We start from the raw sequence: 19781 nt of genomic DNA on the forward strand, positions 1-19781 counted from the left end.
CCAATGTGCGGCAAGCTACCGGCCGGCCCGCTCATTGGGAGCAATTTGGGGTTCAGTGTCTTGCCCAAGGACACTTAAACATGTGGCCAGCCAGGGCTTGAACCGCCGATCTGCCAACCTTGCGATCATTAGACGCCGGCTCTACCTCCTGCGCCACAGCCGCCCCCCAAGAATGTTTGGCTGATGAAGCCACAACCTGCACTTGTAATATAATAATACAGTATTTGTATGTGGTGTGTGATAGTGAATGTGTGTGTGTGTGTGTAACAGTGTGTGTGTGTGTGTGTGTGTGTGTGTGTGTGTGTGTGTGTGTGTGTGTGTGTGTAACAGTGTGTGTGTTAGTTAATGCCATTTAGCTGACGCTTCTACCCGATGGGACTTACAGTAAGTCAGGGTTCCTACAACTTTCAACAAGTCAAATTTAAGACCGTTTTAGACCTTTAAAATACTTATTTGAATATAATTTTAGACCTATTCGTGACACCATATGATAGCTTTTTTGTCATCCTTGAGGTGATGAAATTAGGGATTTCACTGCCATACAGACAAAAAAGTAAGCGAATTGAAATTTTTAGACTGAATAACTGAAATGTAAGACCTTTTTAGGCCTTGTAAATCGGATTGCTGGATTTTAGACTTTGAGGCTTTTTAAGACCAGTGCGGGAACCCTGGTAAGTGAGGCGGAAGGGGCATGTATGTGTCGTATGTGTAAATGCCCCTTCAGTGACACTCATACACACAGATCACAGAGATGACACCTAGAAAAACAACTGGAGTTTGGGGTTCACCACGAAGATAAGACTCTCGCCATCACCATGACGATAAGACCTCGCCATCACTCCAGCAGTGACAACGAGATTCATCAGCCAAACATTCTTAGGCGAAGAAACACCTACACTTGCGTCCAGGAGAAAAAAAAAAAAAAACTCCCCGAATGATGTCTTCCATCCATCACACGATGATTAAATCATTACCTCCTCCTCCTCCTCCTCTCCTCTCCTCCGCTATCCCTCACCTCAACATTATGAACCAGGCATTCATCAAGAGCCGTCTCTCTGTCTTTGGCATGAGGGCAAGAGGTAGGAGAGAGAGAAGAGGAGGAACGTCCCCCTAGCACGACGCGGCTCCATAAAGTGGGGCATCATGGGTAAAGACCCAGTGACCCCGCCAGACCTCCATTCACTGTGTTGCCCTGCTGGTCTAGTTGCTCGCTCTGTACAGACTCCCCATCCTGACCCCGCCGATAATTGAAGAGCCCCTCTCTTCTCCCAGTCCCCTGTGCCCGCCGGACTCCACTAGCTGCCTGCTAGCCTTCATTTTGATTGTGCTTTAGGGCTGTCACTGTCCTGCAAATAGAGTCTCCCTTATTTCCTCCTGTGACCTCTGAGAGACCCTCAGAGAGAGAGTGAGAGGGAGAGAGAGAGAGAGTGAGAGAGAGAGAGACACAAACATCTCCGATCTCCACATCGAAGAGGAAATCAACCAACCAATCTCTTCCTTCTACAGCTTCACCACACTGATACTCAGCATGGAAATGGAATCTCTCCTCTGCCAGGGGACCGACCGTCCACATTTATAGGCCACAATTAGCATTATATAAGCCCTCAATTATTCATTCGGAGCTCTTTCAGCTCTTTCATCTATTAATCATACAAAAAAAGGGCTCTGTCAACTATTTCACACACAACCGGTAACCGGTTTGATTTCCTCCGTAGCTAGCCAGCGAGCCCTCTCTGTTTGTAAAGCTAAACGGTTAAACATCAGAGGCTAAGAGGGTCATTATATTCCGACCAACTGTTCAACATTTTGAAATCACTCAGGCACCATACCTGCAGGCGATGGAGAAGAGTTGTTTATTCCTTCAAATTCTTCAAATTTCTTCTAAAATCTCTTCTTCTTAGCACACATTTGCCTCATCAATCCATATCCTTCTCACTTTGAGTGTCTTTCTCCTTCCCTAAGACATGACATTCAGTCTATTTTCCTTTTCATTCCTACCATTGCTGCATTCATCAGTGGGGAACAGAAATTCTATACCACTTTTCTTTCATTATTGACATTCTGATGAGATCTCCTGGACACGGATGACTGGCAGCAGATTCCCATTAACAGGACCTTCCATGCAGCCCAGCGTGTCCTGCAGACATACGATGTTTAACCAGGAACTACCTCACTCAGGGTTCCTACAAGTTTCAACAAGTCAAATTATAAGACTTTTTTTTTTTTTTTTACCTCTTTGGATATAAATTTAGACCTATTCGCGACACCGTATGATAGCTTTTTGTCATCCTCGAGGTGATGAAATTAGGGATTTCACTGCCATACAGACAAAAAAGGAAGCGAATTGGCATTTTGGGGGGTTCCAGCTTGTTTAATTTCCACGTAAATAGATGTGGTCGGACTGATTTCCTTGCAGGATCTCATTTTTAAGACCTAGCACCTCGTTTTTAGACCTAAGAACTTGAGACCTTTTTAGGCCTTTACATTTTGTTTGCTGGATTTTAGACTTTAAGGCTTTTTAAGACCAGCGCGGGAACCCTGCTCACTAGTGCCCACCACCTTTAATATGAGCTGCCTGGCTCTGGAACGGGCCACTTCAAACATTAAAAGACTCTCCTTCATGTACCACCTGCATCTTGAAGCAAATGTATGTTCGTGACGTTAGAATTATAAGGTTCTATCTCCATTTTTGGTCAAAATTGAGTTTTTTACATAATCTGATCCATTAGGTGTTTATTAATGCCTGTGTGGTGTTATTTTTAAAATGTTTAATTATTTTTGTTAGTAATTCATAAAATACAAAGGTTCCATCTCACAAAACATAATGGAATGTAAAAACGTTGACGCTCAATATCTCTGAACTACCCTAAACGGAGATAGAACCTTATCATTCTAAGCTCACGTGTTGTCAAAGTCCTGTCAGCGGTTAACTTAAATGAGGTAACAGATAAAAGTTTAAAACAAATACTGAAAAAATGCTATGGAATTATAATCGGTAGTTTTGACACATAGACATTACAGTAATTGCTCAATTATCAGTTTGATAAATAGTGGCAAAAGAAATTAGAGCAATTTTAAAGATGTGAAAAACATCAAAGGGTGGATCTGCACGAGGGGAAAGATGAAAAACAACACAGGCTTCACACTGAGCTCTGAGGAACGAGCCCCACACACACACACACACACACACACACACACACACACACACACTCTCACGCACACACTCATGTAAAAATGAAGACACAGACTTCAGAATAATTGGCACATAACCAACATTCACATGTTACTATATATATAGTGCACTAATAATATGCTCTGATATACAGAAACTAGTCCTGCTATAATGACTCCAAGCTACAGTATGTTGACCCCCCCCCCAAAAATGTACATTACCAAATGACAAGGAGAAGAAGAATGAGCGAAGGAGAACAGTGGGGGTCGGGGGGGCAAGGAGGATCTTCCCTGTTTGCCTTGTGGGATTGTGACGAGAGATCAAACAGAATTCAGACTCCTGGAAGTTTTAATTAAGACCGTCTCAAATCCCTTGACTGCGCGTCTATTCTCCACGAGTTCCGCGCCACATCTCTGCCAACTAGGGATGGAGCTCGTGTCTCATATCTCGTGTCTCATATCTCGTGTCTCATATCTCAGGTCACTACAGACAGAGCGTGATAACCTGACTACTTGTATGCAGTGCAGTGCATATCGTCTTTAAGTTTGCGATTAACATTACATTTGTACATTTTAGGCATTTAGCAGACGCCTTATTCCAAAGCAACTTACAATCACATACATTTGACTAAGCAAGTGAATCATCAATCCACCAGTCATAGCAGGAAGAGTAATCCAGCTCAGGCCCGGGGCCACTGATAGAAGGAAAAACCTTCTTCTAGCACCTTCTTCTAAACCTAACCTTTTATTTTTTTATTTAGACACTGGAGAAACAGAGAAACAGTACAAGGGGGGCAAGTAGAAGTTTTTAGGGGACACAGTAGAGGGGAAAACAAATTAACAAATACTGGTATAACACTTAAGCTTAAAACTTAAGCCTACTCCAGGATTAAATCACACTTGCAATGGAAAATCTCCATTGAGGATGCTTTTTAGTCCAGGACTAAAGGCTTAAGTCTTGTCTGTGAAACTGTGAAGCTCGGCCATTATCTACTACACCCATTTTGGGTGACTGCCTCACTATTCCTCTTCTAGATTCCCCTAGATTATATCAGAGTCTATTCTCTGGCGAGACGGAAATGTTCATGGACCTTGCCGACTATAATCAATGTTCACCGAGGGGAAATTCAATCCAATCTGCACTAACCATCCCCCTGCCCTCCTCCCTCCCCCTCCCCTCCTCCCTCCCCCTCCCCTCCTCCCTCCCCCTCCTCCCTCCCCTCTCCACCTGGTCAGGGCTCATCAAATCTGTCCACAGTCCAAGAGAATCAAGGGGGCTCAATTCTCATTTTCTTTTTCGTTTCTTATTTTCTCTCTCCCTCTCTCTCTCTCCCTTGTCTGTTTCTGTGTCTCCTCTTGGAGGTCCCTGCACTGTCACAGTTGGTGGCGTATTCAAAAGCTCTTTGTTACGTTGGTGCCATGGCTGTGTGTGTAAGACAAATGTATTTCTCCAGTTTACATGCAGTCCCAGGGAGGACATCGTTCTTTATGTTCCTCTGACAGTGATCCAAAGCGAAAAAAAATAAAACAATTCCGCCAAATAGGTTGAAAAAAACCCGGTTTGAAGGAGGTATGCACTGCATTTATACAGGTTGTGAACTCTCTACATCGGTCTGATAAGACCCAGATGCATCAAGATTCACAAATGATGAACGTAGACTAATACATTCAATAAACTGGGGTCATCCTTCATAATAGGCTGCGTATTTAATTCAACGACAGCAAGAACCCCAAACTAATTGAACACATCAGCCACTACTGCTGAGAGTAAATGGTCAATGGTAAATGGACTGCACTTATATAGCGCCTTTTTTGCTGCTCCAAAGCGCTTTACAACGGCCTCTCATTCACCCATTCACACACACATTCACACACCAATGGCGGCAAGCTGCCATGCAAGGCGCCGGCCCGCTCACTGGGAGCAATTTGGGGTTCAGTGTCTTGCCCAAGGACACTTCCACATGTGGCCAGTCTGGGCTCGAACCGCCGATCTGCCAACCTTGCGATCATTAGACGCTGACTCTACCTCCTGAGACACAGCCGCACCCCAAACTAATCCCAAACGAATTGAACACATCAGCGTCTACTGCTGAGAGTTTATGAGGGATGTCCATCCACCAGAGTTCTGAATAGTAGCAGTCAATCTAAAGTACAATACAGGCTGAGACAAAAATGGGACCACACCTCTAAATTAGGGAGAGAGAGCGCACGCATGAGGAGAAACCGCTGGGGGCTTGAATAATAGATATGTAAAAGAGGCGGAAGAAATGGAAAGAATTAGAATGATGCAAATGAAAAGAAATTAAGAGAGAAGATAAAAGGAATAAAGAAAGAAAAAATCTGTGAAAGTTTGACTGAAACGGAAATATTTGATCAGTTGAGAAAGAAACAACCGGAAAGAAAGAAAGGAGAGGAGTGTGGGGGGGGGGAAGGAGGGGAACATAAGAGGTAGTTCGTGAGCTTAGAATCATACGGTTCTATCTCCATTTAGGGCAGTTCAGATATATTGAGCGTCAACGTTTTTACATTCCATTATGTTTTGTGAGATGGAACCTTTCTATTTTATGAATTACTAACTCAAAAATGTCAACATTTAAAAAATTACACCACACAGGCATTAATAAACACCTAATGGATCAGATTATGTAAAAAAACTCAATTTTGACCAAAAATGGAGATAGAACCTTATAATTCTAACGTCACGAGTTGCGAGCTAAGAGCCCAGGAAAAGACTTGATGAGGAGAAACACTGGTACATGAAAAAAGAAGAAAAAAGAAGAAGAAGCACAATTTTAAAAAGAGTGGAAAAAAGGATGAAGGAGGATAGGTCGAGGACTGTAAAAGAGAAAGAGGTCCTGGAGCTCTTGGCAGAGCTGAAATCCTGACAGAATAACCTCTTCATCTTTCACCAGCTTCTTCAACCTGACAGTTCTGCCCCATTCTTACCCAGAAGCCTCAGGGGGCACCACAAGCCTACACTGTCTGCCAAACTGACCCCCCCCCCCCCTTTCCTCCCCCCAGCCCACCCCACACACATACCTCCAGGTGGTGCACTGGGCAGGCCATTCTACCTTGTATGAAGCTATGGTAAATGGTAAATGGACTGCACTTATATAGCGCCTTTTTGCTGCTCCAAAGCGCTTTACAACGGCCTCTCATTCACCCATTCACACACACATTCACACACCAATGGCGGCAAGCTGCCATGCAAGGCGCCGGCCCGTTCACTGGGAGCAATTTTGGGGTTCAGTGTCTTGCCCAAGGACACTTCGACATGTGGCCAGCCAGGGCTCGAACCGCCGATCTGCCAACCTTGTGATCATTAGGCGGCGACTCTACCTCCTGCACCACAGCCCCCCCGCTATCCTCGTGTAGGGGATGAGATGGGGGCAACGTCCCCCCCTTGTGAAGCTGGATCCAAAGAGGTAAGAATAACCTCTTAACCTCAGTTTGTGTCAGCGCCCTCTCTAGCCTCTCTAGCCTCTCTAGCCTCTCTACCTCGTCTCTCGCTTCCTGTCAAGACGCCACAGACGTCGGCCTCTCTGTGGAGAGCTGTGTTGTTTTCTTGCCATAAAGCTTTGGGCTTGCAGTTATCCCATAACCTCCCCTGATGGCGTTATAAGTGGGAGGGAAAGTTCTTCTATTGGCATCTCGTGAGCTTAGAATTATAAGGTTCTATCTCAGAAGGTTATAAGAAGGTTATAAGGTTCAGAGATATTGAGCGTCAACGTTTTTACATTCCATTATGTTTTGTGAGGAGGAACCTTTGTATTTTATTAATTACTAACTCAAAAATGTCAACATTTAAAAAATAACACCACACAGGCATTAATAAACACAGAATGGATCAGATTATGTAAAAAACTACATTTTGATAAAAATGGAGATAGAACCTTATAATTCTAACGTCACCATCTATTGGCACCTTACAACCTGATATAAATAACGTGCATAATACTGTATGCAGGGTTCCTACAACTGCCATACAGACACAAAAGGAAGCGAATTGGCTTTTTTGGGGGGGTTCCAGCTTGATTAATTTCCGCGTAAATAGATGTGGTCGTCGTCAGACTGATTTCCTTTGCAGGATCTAATTTTTAAGACCTAGCACCTAATTTTTAGACCGAATAACTGAAATGTGGGACCTTTTTAGGCCTTGTAAGTTGGATGGCTGGATTTTAGACTTCAAGGCTGCTTTTTAAGACCAGCGCAGGAACCCTGTGTGTGTGTGAGGGTATGAAAAGGCTCTGAAATGCCTTCTTCTTCTACCTCAGCGGCGCTAATAAGTCTGGCACTTGAGTGTCAACAGGGAGGATTAGAGGGAAAACAAAAGATTAATTTCCTCTCTAGAGTGAACCCTCCTGTCCCACCAGCACAGCCACGCACCCGCCTGGAAGAGCTCACAGTCGTGCACACACACACACACACACACAGACACACAGACACACACACACACACACACACACACACAGACAGACAGAGAGACACACACACACACACACACACACACAGGGATAGACAGAGAGACACACGCACACAAGCGGACACATTGGTGCACACACAGGCGTGCACACAAACACACAGTCACACACACACACGGGCGCACACACAGGCGCACACACAAACACACACACGGGCGCACACACAGGCACACACACACTGACTGGAGATGAGCATGTACTCAATGTCTCCAACACTGCCCTGGAGACTGCTAGGAGAGGGCGGGCGCTCCGCTAGTGATGCCTGAAGAGATGGCCTGTAGTCCTGAGGGAGAGGAAGTTGAGACAGAGAGAGAGAGAGAGAGAGAGAGAAAGAGAGAGAGAGAAAGAGAGAGAGAGAGAGAGAGAGAGAGAGAGAGAGAGAGAGAGAGAGAGAGAGAGAGAGAGAGAGAGAGCGGGAGACCTCATGGTATAGAATATAAAATGTGATGGGTTTGGTTTTTGGAGGGTGAATATGATTTGAAAGGTGTCACTGACTACCAATCTTTCACATCAGAGTTGTGTATCTAACAGTACAAGGTGAAACTACAGTACGGAAGGTGAGAAGGGACAAATCTCACCTACTGTATCACAATGACAGAACCCCCACGCCCCCCCAAGGATGCTTGCATCCAAAAGAGAGAGAGAGAGAGAGAGAGAGAGAGAGAGAGAGAGAGAGAGAGAGAGAGAGAAAGAGAGAGAAAGAGAGAGAGAGACAGAGAGAGAGAGAGAAAGAGAGAGAGGGAGGGAGAAAGGGAGAGAGACAGAGAGAGAGAGAGAGAAAGAGAGAGAGAGAGAAAGAGAGAGAAAGAGAGAGAGAGAGAGAGAGAGAGAGAGAGAAAGAGAGAGAGAGAGAGAGAGAGAGAGAGAGAGAGAGAGAGAGAACACAAAGGAGTAGGGGATGGGGGGGCATATTAGATGAAGATTCCCAACTCCTAATTGCTGGGCGTCTTCCTCTGCCAAACCTCATCAGGCCTGCACATGTCGTCTCTCTGTCCTTAAGAATCCTCATCCTCACCAACACATCAAAGCCGCAATTACAGCAATAATTAGTGAACGGTCATACAGAGTAGCAGCTCTCACTCACGGATGAACGACAGTCAGACAATCAATGTAAGTTTGGAAAAATAACCACTAAACACACACCACCAAAAATACTGAGCTGTCAAAATGGTTTGGCTCACTTACTAAAAAAAAAAAATCACAGAAAAAGAACGTTCAATAAATGTTTCATATGCAGTAGATCGAAATCCAAAAGAATCCCTCCCCAGCCCAGCCCCTGTCATGATCCAAACCCCACTTCTGTAAGTGCCCGATCCATACTGTACGCCCAGCCCCATCAGACCACACCAAAAAGTGACTTGATTGTCACTCAAACAAAAACACGAAGCTCTACATAGACTTCAGGGCTCGACATTTACGACATTAACTAGACTAGATGATCGTGAGTGAAGATATTATCAAAGGATACGCGCCTGTCGATCACCCGTACGCTTTGATAATATCTTCACTCACGATCATCTAGTCTAGTCTGGCGCCTGCGCCGTCTGTTGTTCTTCTTGCACACAGGTAAAAATATCCAGGATCTAGCAGCGTCCTCGTGCTCGCGCAAACAAACCCGGCGAAAGTTTTACTTGCTCCGGGCAAGTAAAACAGCGTTAATGTCGAGTCCTGGACTTTGATGTGCAAAATCTGGATCTTGACACATGCTCCCATCCCGGTGTCTTGTGCTTTGTTGAAGGCCATACACTGAGGAATGATAGGGAGGGGGGGGATGGAGGGAGGGGGGGAGTCATGGGGTAGTGTTACAGAGAGAAACTACTGGTGCATTCTGGTGCATTTTCTACTGCAGCACCCTGGGAATATGGAGCAACCAGTTCCCCTAAAGGAGCTCCACAGAGCTGCAGAGCATGCTGGGAGCAGCAGCAGCAGCAGTGGAACTGGACTCAGGACGGTGTGGCTGTGCTGTAGGACTGTAGTGAGATCACACAGGGAGATTCAGTCCTGACTTGTGCTTAAAGAACACACGCACTGAATGAATAATCATTTTCAGTAAGGAACTGAAGAGTAGGCTACATGTAGTACGTGTTCAGAGCATATCCCCATTGTCCCCCATGACAATCCCTTGATCTGCATAGGCCCAGCCAACAATCCGATTCTGTCCTTAAAGACAGGAAACCCAACACAGGCAGGACCAGGGTCAAAGGGCATACGCCCAGCACAGCTGTCAAAAAGAGAAACGTGTGGTTCATCCGCAGGATTCAGAACAAGCCCAGCACTAAATAATAATAATAATAATAATAATAATACATTAGACTTATTCTAGACACTCAAAGACGCTTTACAAACTGAAAAGATCGAGTAGTAAAATAAAAAGAAACAAAAAAATAAATAAAAGAAAGTATAGGGGTCTAATAAATGTTTTGATTACTAAATCTAAATCTAAGTGTCTGTGTAGGACATTCTACTCTGGACACTGCAAGTATATCTAGATTTCGGGCGGAGAAGCCGCAAACAAGCAACGCCAGCGTCCTCTCTTGACCGGCATTTTTTTTTAAATGAGCCAAACTAAGCCTCGATGACACTGACTGACCAGACCAGACGAGTGGAGTGATGAATTAGACGAGACTGCAAGTTACAATGAAAAAGAAAGAGTACCAAACTCTTCTGAGCGTTAATCATTTGCCATTTCCTGACCCTCACCTGTCCTGTAGTGTCTTTCAGTCAAGCTTCTGCATACAAAAAATTCCAGTCAGACATTAATAAAGGGTAGATCACACATTGAAAACCGGAGGACATATTTGGATTTCGCAAACGTGCGGTGTGCGTCACCGTAAACTATTTGTCAATTTCTCGGGCAGTGCAATTATTTCAAAATGTCAAACAAAACATTAAAACAAAAGGCCAACGCTACTCTCCGAGTCTCCGCTCCCCGATGGCCCTGTCGCCCTTGTAGCCCGCCCCACGCCCCCCCTCCGCCCCTCCCCCGGCCTCTCTCCTGTGCCACTGCTACCTTACTGTAGCACCTCTCTCCCTAGACAGGCACTATTGATTTTTGGTCTTAATGCTGTGTTCTGCATGGAGGATGACGTGGTAGAGTAGTGACCTATCCTAGTACGCAGATGCTGGATGTTCTCAGGCAGCAAGTGCACTCTGCCGTGCACCACAGTCACCCTAACAAACAGGAGAGAAATGAGAGTAGCACTCTTCAGAGTCACATACTCTGGCTCAGGCTGTGTGCGCAGGAGGTAGAGTCGCCGTCTAATGATCACAAGGTTGGCAGATCGGCAGGTCGAGCCCCAGCTGGCCACATGTCGAAGTGTCCTTGGGCAAGACACTGAACCCCAAAATTGCTCCCAGTGAGCGGGCTGGCCGGCGCCTTGCATGGGCCTACAACCAGGCCCTGCAGGGTGGGGGAGACCTGGAGCTGGAACTTTGGAACTTGGAACTTTTTACTTATTGAGCCTGCACTGTTTTATGTATTTTATTGAATGTTTTCTGTCTGCCCTAACTGAGCTGTTTGACGACTAAATTTCCCCATTGGGGACAATAAAGGTTTTCAATCAATCAAAGCTTACCGCCATTGGTGTGTGAATGTGTATGTGAATGGGTGAATGAGAGGCTGTTGTAAAGCACTTTGGAGCAGCAAAAAAGGCGCTATATACAGTAAGTGCAGTCCATTTACCATTCAGAGTCGCATACAAACAGTATACCCTAAACGCAGCACTCCTATCATGCAAGTTGAAACTCACAGAAAATATCATCAAACTAAGTGAAATACTGCTACATAAAACAGAGGTGAGTCAAACTCCAACTGCCCACAAGACCAAAGTTCTTGCTGATCAACATACAGGACTTTGTACTTATTTCTACAACACACACTCAACGCTTTGGTCAGACCCACTGATGTACAATATTTACTTCTTTTTATTTTAAGTTATTTTTTCTGAGTGGGGCAGTCCCACTCATATTTTTCATTTTTCAGACAGGCATAGTGAAGACAGACAGGAAAGTAAGGAGAAGAAGGGAGAGAGAGAGGGCATGTCAGCAGGGCATGGGCCGGATTCGAACCCATGCCGACATATGTGGCATATGTGTGCACTCACTGTAGACCGCGGTGCTAGACCACTGGACCACCCCAGGCCACGTACAATACTTAAAGGAAAGGACTGCACTTATATAGCACCTTTATCCAAAGCGCTTTACAACGGCCTCTCATTCACCCATTCACACACCAATGGCGGCAAGCTGCCATGCAAGGCGCCGGCCCGCTCACTGGGAGCAATTTGGGGTTCAGTGTCTTGCCCAAGGACACTTCGACATGTGGCCAGCCGGGGCTCGAACCGCCGATCTGCCGACCTTGTGATCATTAGATGGCAGCTCTACCTCGTGCGCCACAGCCGCCCACATACTTTCTCTCCTAACCCCATTAGGTAGCGAGAGCTGTCAAAGTTTGGGTATCAGGAATATATGATCCCTGCTCAGATTTACACACAGACACTCAGGGGGACGCGGGGAGCTGGCGACACGCCCTACGCTGGGCTGGGTTATAAATAAGCTTTAGCTTAATTGCTTTCCCCCCCGCCAGGGAGGAACAAACACAGGGCCAGCATATTTATTACAACTCAACCTGTGTGTGTGTGTGTATGTGTGTGTGTGTACTGCAAGTTGCAGAGTGTGAAAACAAAAGTGTACGGGAGAGAGAAGGTGTGTGCGTGTGTGTGTGTGTGTGTGTGCGTGTGTGTGTGTGTGTGTGTGTGCGTGTGTGTTTAACAGTGAGTAACAGTGAGCGTCGGCAACCTGTATATAATCCTAGATGACACTGAACGGAGGTGGGTGCTACCCAGCTACGCTAGCAGATAAAAGATGCAACATCCTCAGTAAGCGTTGACCCAGGTTCATAAAGCCTCCGGCGGCTATAGAGAATAATTTCATGTAATCTCCTAGCCAGTAATTACCACTAGGGCTGTTTGTGTGAGGCCATAAAATACAATGGACATATCACCACTTACATAGGAGAAGAGTAGCTAGCTAGCTAGTAGGCTTATAGACAGAACAACACAAGTACAGCAGCGGACATGACTGGCACACCAGTGAATGACAGGGTTCCTACACGTTTCAACAAGTCGAATTTAAGACCTTTTAAGACGCTTTTTAGACCTCTTTGAATATAATTTTAGACCTATTCGCGACACCAGATGATAGCTTTTTGTCATCCTCGAGGTGATGAAATTAGGGATTTCACTGCCATACAGACAAAAAAGGAAGCGAATCTGCATTTTGTTGGGTTCCAGCTTGATTCGTTTTCCGCGTAAATAGATGTGGTTGGACTGATTTCCTTGCAGGATCTAATTTTTAAGAGCTAGCACCTCATTTTTAGACAGAATAACTGGAATTTATAACCTTTTTAGGCCTTATAAATCGGATTGCTGGATTGTAGACTTTAAGGCTTTTTAAGACCAGCGCGGGAACCCAGTGTATGGTGGTCTGAGACGTGCCCTGGCTGCTGCAGGGGAAGGCTAGCCTCTGGGGGCTGCAGGGTAAGGTTAGCCTCTGGGGGCTATTCCAGTACGCCTGCCGCTGTTGGCAGGGGAAAACCTGAGTGGTCAGCAGGAAACGGATAAGTGTGGACATGTGTCCTGTCACTCCAGGAGAGAAGAGGATGACAACTACACATTTAAGAGAGGGCGGGGGGGAGGAGGGAGGGGGAGGGAGGAGGGAGGGGAGGGTGACCAGGTAGGGGGAGCAGCCACACCTCTGTTACCACAGGGTTCCTACAAGTCAAATTTAAGACCTTTTTAGACCCTTTTTTTTAGACCTATTTGAATGGAATTTTTGACCTATTTGCGACACCATATGATAGCTTTTTTGTCATCCTGCCGTAGCTTTGTTTGCCAATAATTTCCCCCGGGGGCAAATTGGCATTTCTTTTGGTTCCAGCTTGATTCATTTCCACGTAAATAGATGTGGTCGGACTGATTTCCTTGCAGGACAAGCTGATAAAAAAATTTAGACCTAATAACTGAAACTTGAGACCCTTTTAGGTCTTATAAATCGGATTGCTGGATTTTAGACTTTACGGCTTTTTAAGACCTGCGTGGGAACTCTGTACCAGCCGGGTAACCCTACAAATAATGTAATTTGTCAAAAATACGAGCCACAGTTCCATTAGCTGATTCTAGCCCATTCATTACACAACACACTCGTTTGTTTATGAATTCAGAGGCGCCTGGTTAAACAGCGGTCTCTCAGGGGATCCGATGACTCCACCTAACAGCTGTGTTTGTCTTTATTGGGTCAAAAGAACCAGAAGCCTTCGACCTATACCCATTCATTACTCCAGTCAAACACTGTTTCTAACGCCCATGTTAGCGTCCATGCTAGTCCATCTTTGAGAGTTAGCCTACTCTTAATTTGAGTCATTTCATAGCATTGGCCGGCGCCATAAAGTGGACATTTAAGAAACTGAAGGTGCCTGGATGAGGTTCAAACCCATTAGTCCATATCTGCTGTATTGCCATTGAAAACCATTAAACTTCATACTTTGCGCTGTGCGCTATTGTCTCGACCGTGAATTGGAGTGATTCCAGAGCCCCAGATTAGAACCGTAATAAATTTCCACTCTGGTTGATAACAATGGGCCCAAAGTGTGTCAAAAGAGATTGAGAGTCAACGCCTCGTAACACGGGGAGAGAGAGAGAGAGAGGCGGAGGGAGAGAGCTTTTGTGTTTTTCATGGTTGTACCGGTACATGGAATCTATTTAATTACTCTGGAGGACTGCACTTATATAGCGCCTTTATCCAAAGCGCTTTACAACGGCCTCTCATTCACCCATTCACACACACATTCAAACACCAATGGCGAGGTAGGCAAGCTACCATGCAAGGCGCCGGTCAGCCCGCTCACTGGGAGCAATTTGGGGTTCAGTGTCTTGCCCAAGGACACTTCGACATGTGGCCAGCCGGGGCTCGAACCGCTGATCTGCCGACCTTGCGATCATTAGACGGCGGAATTTACAGGCGATTGTTGCAGTGTACCCACAATGCTTTTCTGCTATTCTCTAAAAAGACCAGAGGCTTCTGAATGGCCGAGATTTGTGGATGTGTGTGCACTCATGCAGACAAGGACAGGCAAAGTTCCCAACAAAAACCCCACATCCGCGACTTTAACTTCACATCCAGGGCGGCTGTGTCTCAGGAGGGAGAGCCGCGGTCTAATGATCACAAGGTTGGCAGATCGGCGGTTCGAGCCCCGGCTGGCCACATGTCGAAGTGTCCTTGGGCAAAACACTGAACCCCAAATTGCGCCCAGTGAGTGGGCTGGCGCCTTGCATGGTAGCTTGCGGCCATTGGTGTGTGAATGTGTGTGTGAATGGGTGAATGAGAGGCCGTTGTAAAGCGCTTTGGAATAAGGCGCTATATAAGTCAGTCCATTTACCATTTAACTTCACATCCATATACGAACAAAGCATCAATTCATTGAATTTATTCATTAATGTATTCATGTAACTTCACAACCTCTGCCTCCTGGATATCAATGGCGAGCGACACTCTAATTCAAGAGAGGCATCAGTGACAAATGTATTATCTCATCAGTAAATTACATACAGAGATCTTAGTCAACAGTAATGGGGTCAAGGGTCAGACACTACTGTATGACCTTTGACAATGCCCTTAATCTCACTAAACTAATTAGCATCAGCTTCAACGAGAACATACACCTCAAAATCTGCTTAACGCATCAGAAAATGTAGCGTAATGACCAAATGGACAAGGTGTTGCAATTCTCTATTCCCCGGCTTCATTGAATTAACATGAGGCAACAATTACCTCAATATGAAAGTAATATTGCCTGTATTTTTTAGTTGATCATTTCTGTTCGACATTCACACTGCGTGAGCTTAGAATTATAAGGTTCTATCTCCGTTTAGGGTAGTTCAGAGATAATGAGCGTCAACGTTTTTACATTCCATTATGTTTTATGAGATGGAACCTATGTATTGTATTAATTACTAACTCAGAAATGTCAACATTTTAAAAATAACACCACACAGGCATTAATAAACACCTAATGGATCAGATTATGTCAAAAAACTAAATCTTGACCAAAAATGGAGATGGTAGGACTGGACTGGTACTGCACTGTCTGTAGGGGGACCGAACTCAATGCGCAACACAATGAGCGGATCAATAGACCAGCATTCCCTCACAATGCAGACAACATCACAGCACCTTCCTAATAATAGTCTTTACCTCCGTCACCCCCCCCCCCCCCCCTCCCAGCAGCCTCTCTGCCTCTCGCACAACTCAACAGAGCACAGGGGGGCCCCAGGAACATGCTGATCACAAAGACACTCATCCTTCCCTCCCTCCCTGCTCCCTCATCCCCAGTGTTGCCTGAGCCTCATTCCCTCCCCAGGGCTGCCTCAGCCCCCTGGAGCCCAGATCCTGGAGCCCAGATCCCTGCAAATGCACCAGGGTCCGTACTGGTGGTGGGGAGAAAAAAACAATGACACATCCTTGTGTACAGTACATTACAAGACGAGGAGGACATGCCGTTTGCTTGTATGCAACATATTTAACTGTATAATAATCCATGTAATGCATGTAAGAATCCATGTAATGGGATAGAAAAACAAAGACATTCTATCTATGTTATGCCTCTCTCTCTAAAATAGTAAATATCCCCTGTGGTACTGTAGCAACAACACCAGAGCACAACTGCAAGATGGCAAACTGATAGATTGGTCAGAGAGAGTCCATTCTGGTGCAGACCCCCGTACTGTCTTGCAGCACAGTGCCGCACACATAGTGCCGATGCTCCAGAAAACAAGGCTTGCCTCAGCATGACAGGAACAAAAGCGATAGGGATTAGAGATGCAGCGGGAGGTTACTTAAGGACTCCCTGTTTCCACAAATGTGTGACGAATCCCAAAGTTGAATCCCTGCATTGCATGCAGCAAGACACAGGATCACTGTCAGAATTACTTTACGAGTGGAAAATCTCTTGAAAGGGAAAAAAGTATGGGTTGTGTGAGAGGTCAAGAGTGAGTCAAACTGCTGTTCAGTCGTAATATATATGAAAACGCTTTGGAGGTGTCTCCCATGAATAATTACTGCTGAGCACAGCTTTCAAGGTGCAACTGTGACGACAATGTTTGCAATCCACCTGATCACTACTACCATATCACCCGGGAAATATTAAAGGAGACAAGTCATAATCAACATCTAATACTGTATCTAAGCATAATGCTACATTATCGTATGGTATGTTGTTGTGTAGTGATCGACCATACTGTATGTAATAGTGAGTGAGGGAGAGGGAGGGGGAGAGAGAGAGAGAGAGAGAGAGAGAGAGAGAGAGAGAGAGAGAGAGAGAGAGAGAGAGAGAGAGAGAAAGAGAGAGGTATAGAATATAAAATGTGATGTGTTTTGTTTTTGGGGGGTGAATATGATTTGAAAGGTGTCACTGACTAACAATCTTTCACATCAGAGTTGTGTATCTAACAGTACAAGGTGAAACTACAGTACGGAAGATGAGAAGGGACAAATCTCACCTACTGTATCACAGTGACAGAACCCCCACGCCCCCCAAGGATGCTTGCATCCAAAACTGTAACAGTAGAAACCTGAAACTACTGAATAATGTCCCGTGTTTCATTCTAGGTCAAAGCCATCAAATTACAATACTGAAAACAAAACACATAAATCAACAGTACATCAACAAACACGGATAGACAATCTATCATTTATGACACCTAAAAAGCTTCAGTTCAAGAGCAATGTATGATTAAAAAAACTGATATTTGAATAAACAAAATACACAGCACCAACCCACACGACAAAATACACACCTCACCAACAACTAGAATGACCAATCATGTCCCACTACTAAACAGTCTCCATAATAAGAAAAAAAAAATAGTTCTCTTACCAGGTCTCATCGTTTTTGAACTCCAGCTCTCCATAGGTGTCCTCAAAGTCCTCCCCTCCACCCTTGGCCAGCCCCTCCATGGTGCGATAGGGCACAATGACGGTTCCTCTCGCCCCAGAAGTCCTCAGGACCTTCACCTCCATAATGCCCACGCTCTCACTCACATGTGCCGAGTCGCTCTCGAAGGTGAAGATGCCCGCGTGGTCGTCGTCCAGGATGGTAACGGTGGCCACGGCGGGGAAGCCTAGCAGGGCCTTGGGGTAAGGGAGGCTGTTGGGAGACAGGAGCTCGTCCTCAGCCTCCAGGACACGCACGTTACTGAGCCGCACGAAAAAGTGCTCGTCTTCCTCGAAGATGTCGTCGTCGATGATGCCGATGCTGATCTCCTTGACCACCTCCCCAGGCTTGAACACCACCGTGCCCTCGGTGAACTCGTAGTCCGCTCCGGCGTTGGCCGACCCGTCCTCCGTTTTATAATCCACGTAGATGGTCTTGGCAATGTCCCCGCCCTTTCTGACGATGGTTAGCAGGGCAGCTCCGCAATTCTCTAGGCACTGGTACACGGCAGGATCAAAGGCAATTCGGGATACGTACTCTTCCGGCTCCTCCACATGCACCTCTTGCACACTGGCGCTCCTCTTGGCCTGTTCGACAACGTGCTTCTTCAAGATGTTGCCCGCACCTGTCATCATACGCGTGGCCTGGATGCGGTAGAAGGCACGGCTCTTCTGCTGGTGGGAGAGGGCATAGTAGTTGGCCATCTCGACCAGCTGGTCCATCTCCTTCTCTGGGTGCTTCTGCTTCAGGTCTTTCAGGATGCGGATCATATCGTGACGAGATTCGTCCACCTCCTTACCCTCGATCAGACCAATTAGGTTGCTGGATGCGCCTCCATCCACAAAGTGCGAGTTGACCATTTTGCCGTCCATCTCGATGCCCTTGGAGCGGTCGTGCTCTGTCTCGATGATGACGCCCCTGTGTTTGTCTGTGCGGTACTTCTTATGCATGAACTTGTAAAAGAGCAGCCTGCGGTCAGCCACCCAGGCACCGACCACACAGATGGGGAAGAAGGCCAGCGTGAGCAGACCTTCCCAGATCTGGATCACGTTGGGCGAGAACACGGCCAGGATCATGTAGAGCCAGATGTAAGCGAAGATGCTCCAGGAAGCTGTGACGAAGAACACTCTGAGGTGTTTGACCTTGCGCACCTCTCCCTCGGGAATGACAGACACACACAGCCCAATGATGACAAACATATTAAAGGCGGCACTGCCGACAATTGTGGCGGGACCCAGCTCACCGGCACGGAACTCGTGTCCAACAACCTCAATGACAGAAAGCAGGATCTCAGGAGTGGACGATCCCAAGGCCATGAGGGTGAGGTTGGAGACAGTCTCGTTCCACACTCGGATAGTAGTCGTGATTGTCTCCCCGTTAGGCCTCTTGATGATAACCTCCTTCTCCTGGGAGGTGATGACTTCAATGGCCGCCATGAAGCGGTCGGCGATGATGGACACACCGAGGAACATGTAGATCATGGCGACAAAGTACACGATGACCCGTGCGATCTTGTCTCCCATGGACGGGTCCTCGGGGTACCAGATGGGCAGGACAATGCCTGGCTTGCATTTTGAGGTTCCTTCACAGGTGGCATTGTGCTGGGTTGTGGTCGGGCTTGGAGTGGTCCGGGCCTCCGCACAGAGGAAGGCTACAGCCACAGAGACCAGCCCCAACCAGAGGTAGGAGGATGTCCCTGGCTTCACCGGCCGTGAGCGCTCCATGCACCCTCCTTCGTCTCAAGGGTCCTTACCACACTGACAGTCCCTCTGGGATCCAGCACTGGGCTGTGCTTGGTTTCCACACACCACCTGGCAATTAGACACAAGAGAGAGTCAGAATTGTACATCGATGAACATTGTATTACCACATTGTTATTACTGTAAGTAACAGTCAGTTATTAAGTTGCACCGTTCCACTAGTATAATAACACAAAATCACAAAATGCTATTACCATGTAATTACAAAGCAATTACAGAACAGAATATGTAACAGCATGTTAATACAATGTTGTTACTACAGTAGTTAAGGAGTTCCGACACAGGTTTACAGACAAAACACACATCATCAGCAAGGAATCCTTACACATTTATACAATGTCACATGTCTATACAATATCACATACTGATAAAGGTCAGAGT

General features: G+C 46.1%; 1 protein-coding gene across 1 annotated transcript in view; it reads right to left on the reverse strand.

Moving 5' to 3' along the window:
- slc8a3 (solute carrier family 8 member 3) overlaps window positions 1-19364 on the reverse strand; it is a gene marked incomplete at both ends in the record, with an annotated part of 91757 nt that extends 72393 nt beyond the window's left edge. Inside the window, one exon of the mRNA XM_080534619.1 lies at window positions 17584-19364. Within this exon, the coding sequence (XP_080390745.1) occupies window positions 17584-19364 (1781 nt within the window). The remainder of the gene's footprint in view (window positions 1-17583) is intronic.
- Between the last annotated feature and the right edge of the window lie 417 nt (window positions 19365-19781).

This window comes from Nansenia antarctica (genome assembly GCF_963989245.1).
Source record: "Nansenia antarctica genome assembly, chromosome: 1".
In the NCBI taxonomy this organism is placed as follows: Eukaryota; Metazoa; Chordata; class Actinopteri; order Argentiniformes; family Microstomatidae; genus Nansenia; species Nansenia antarctica.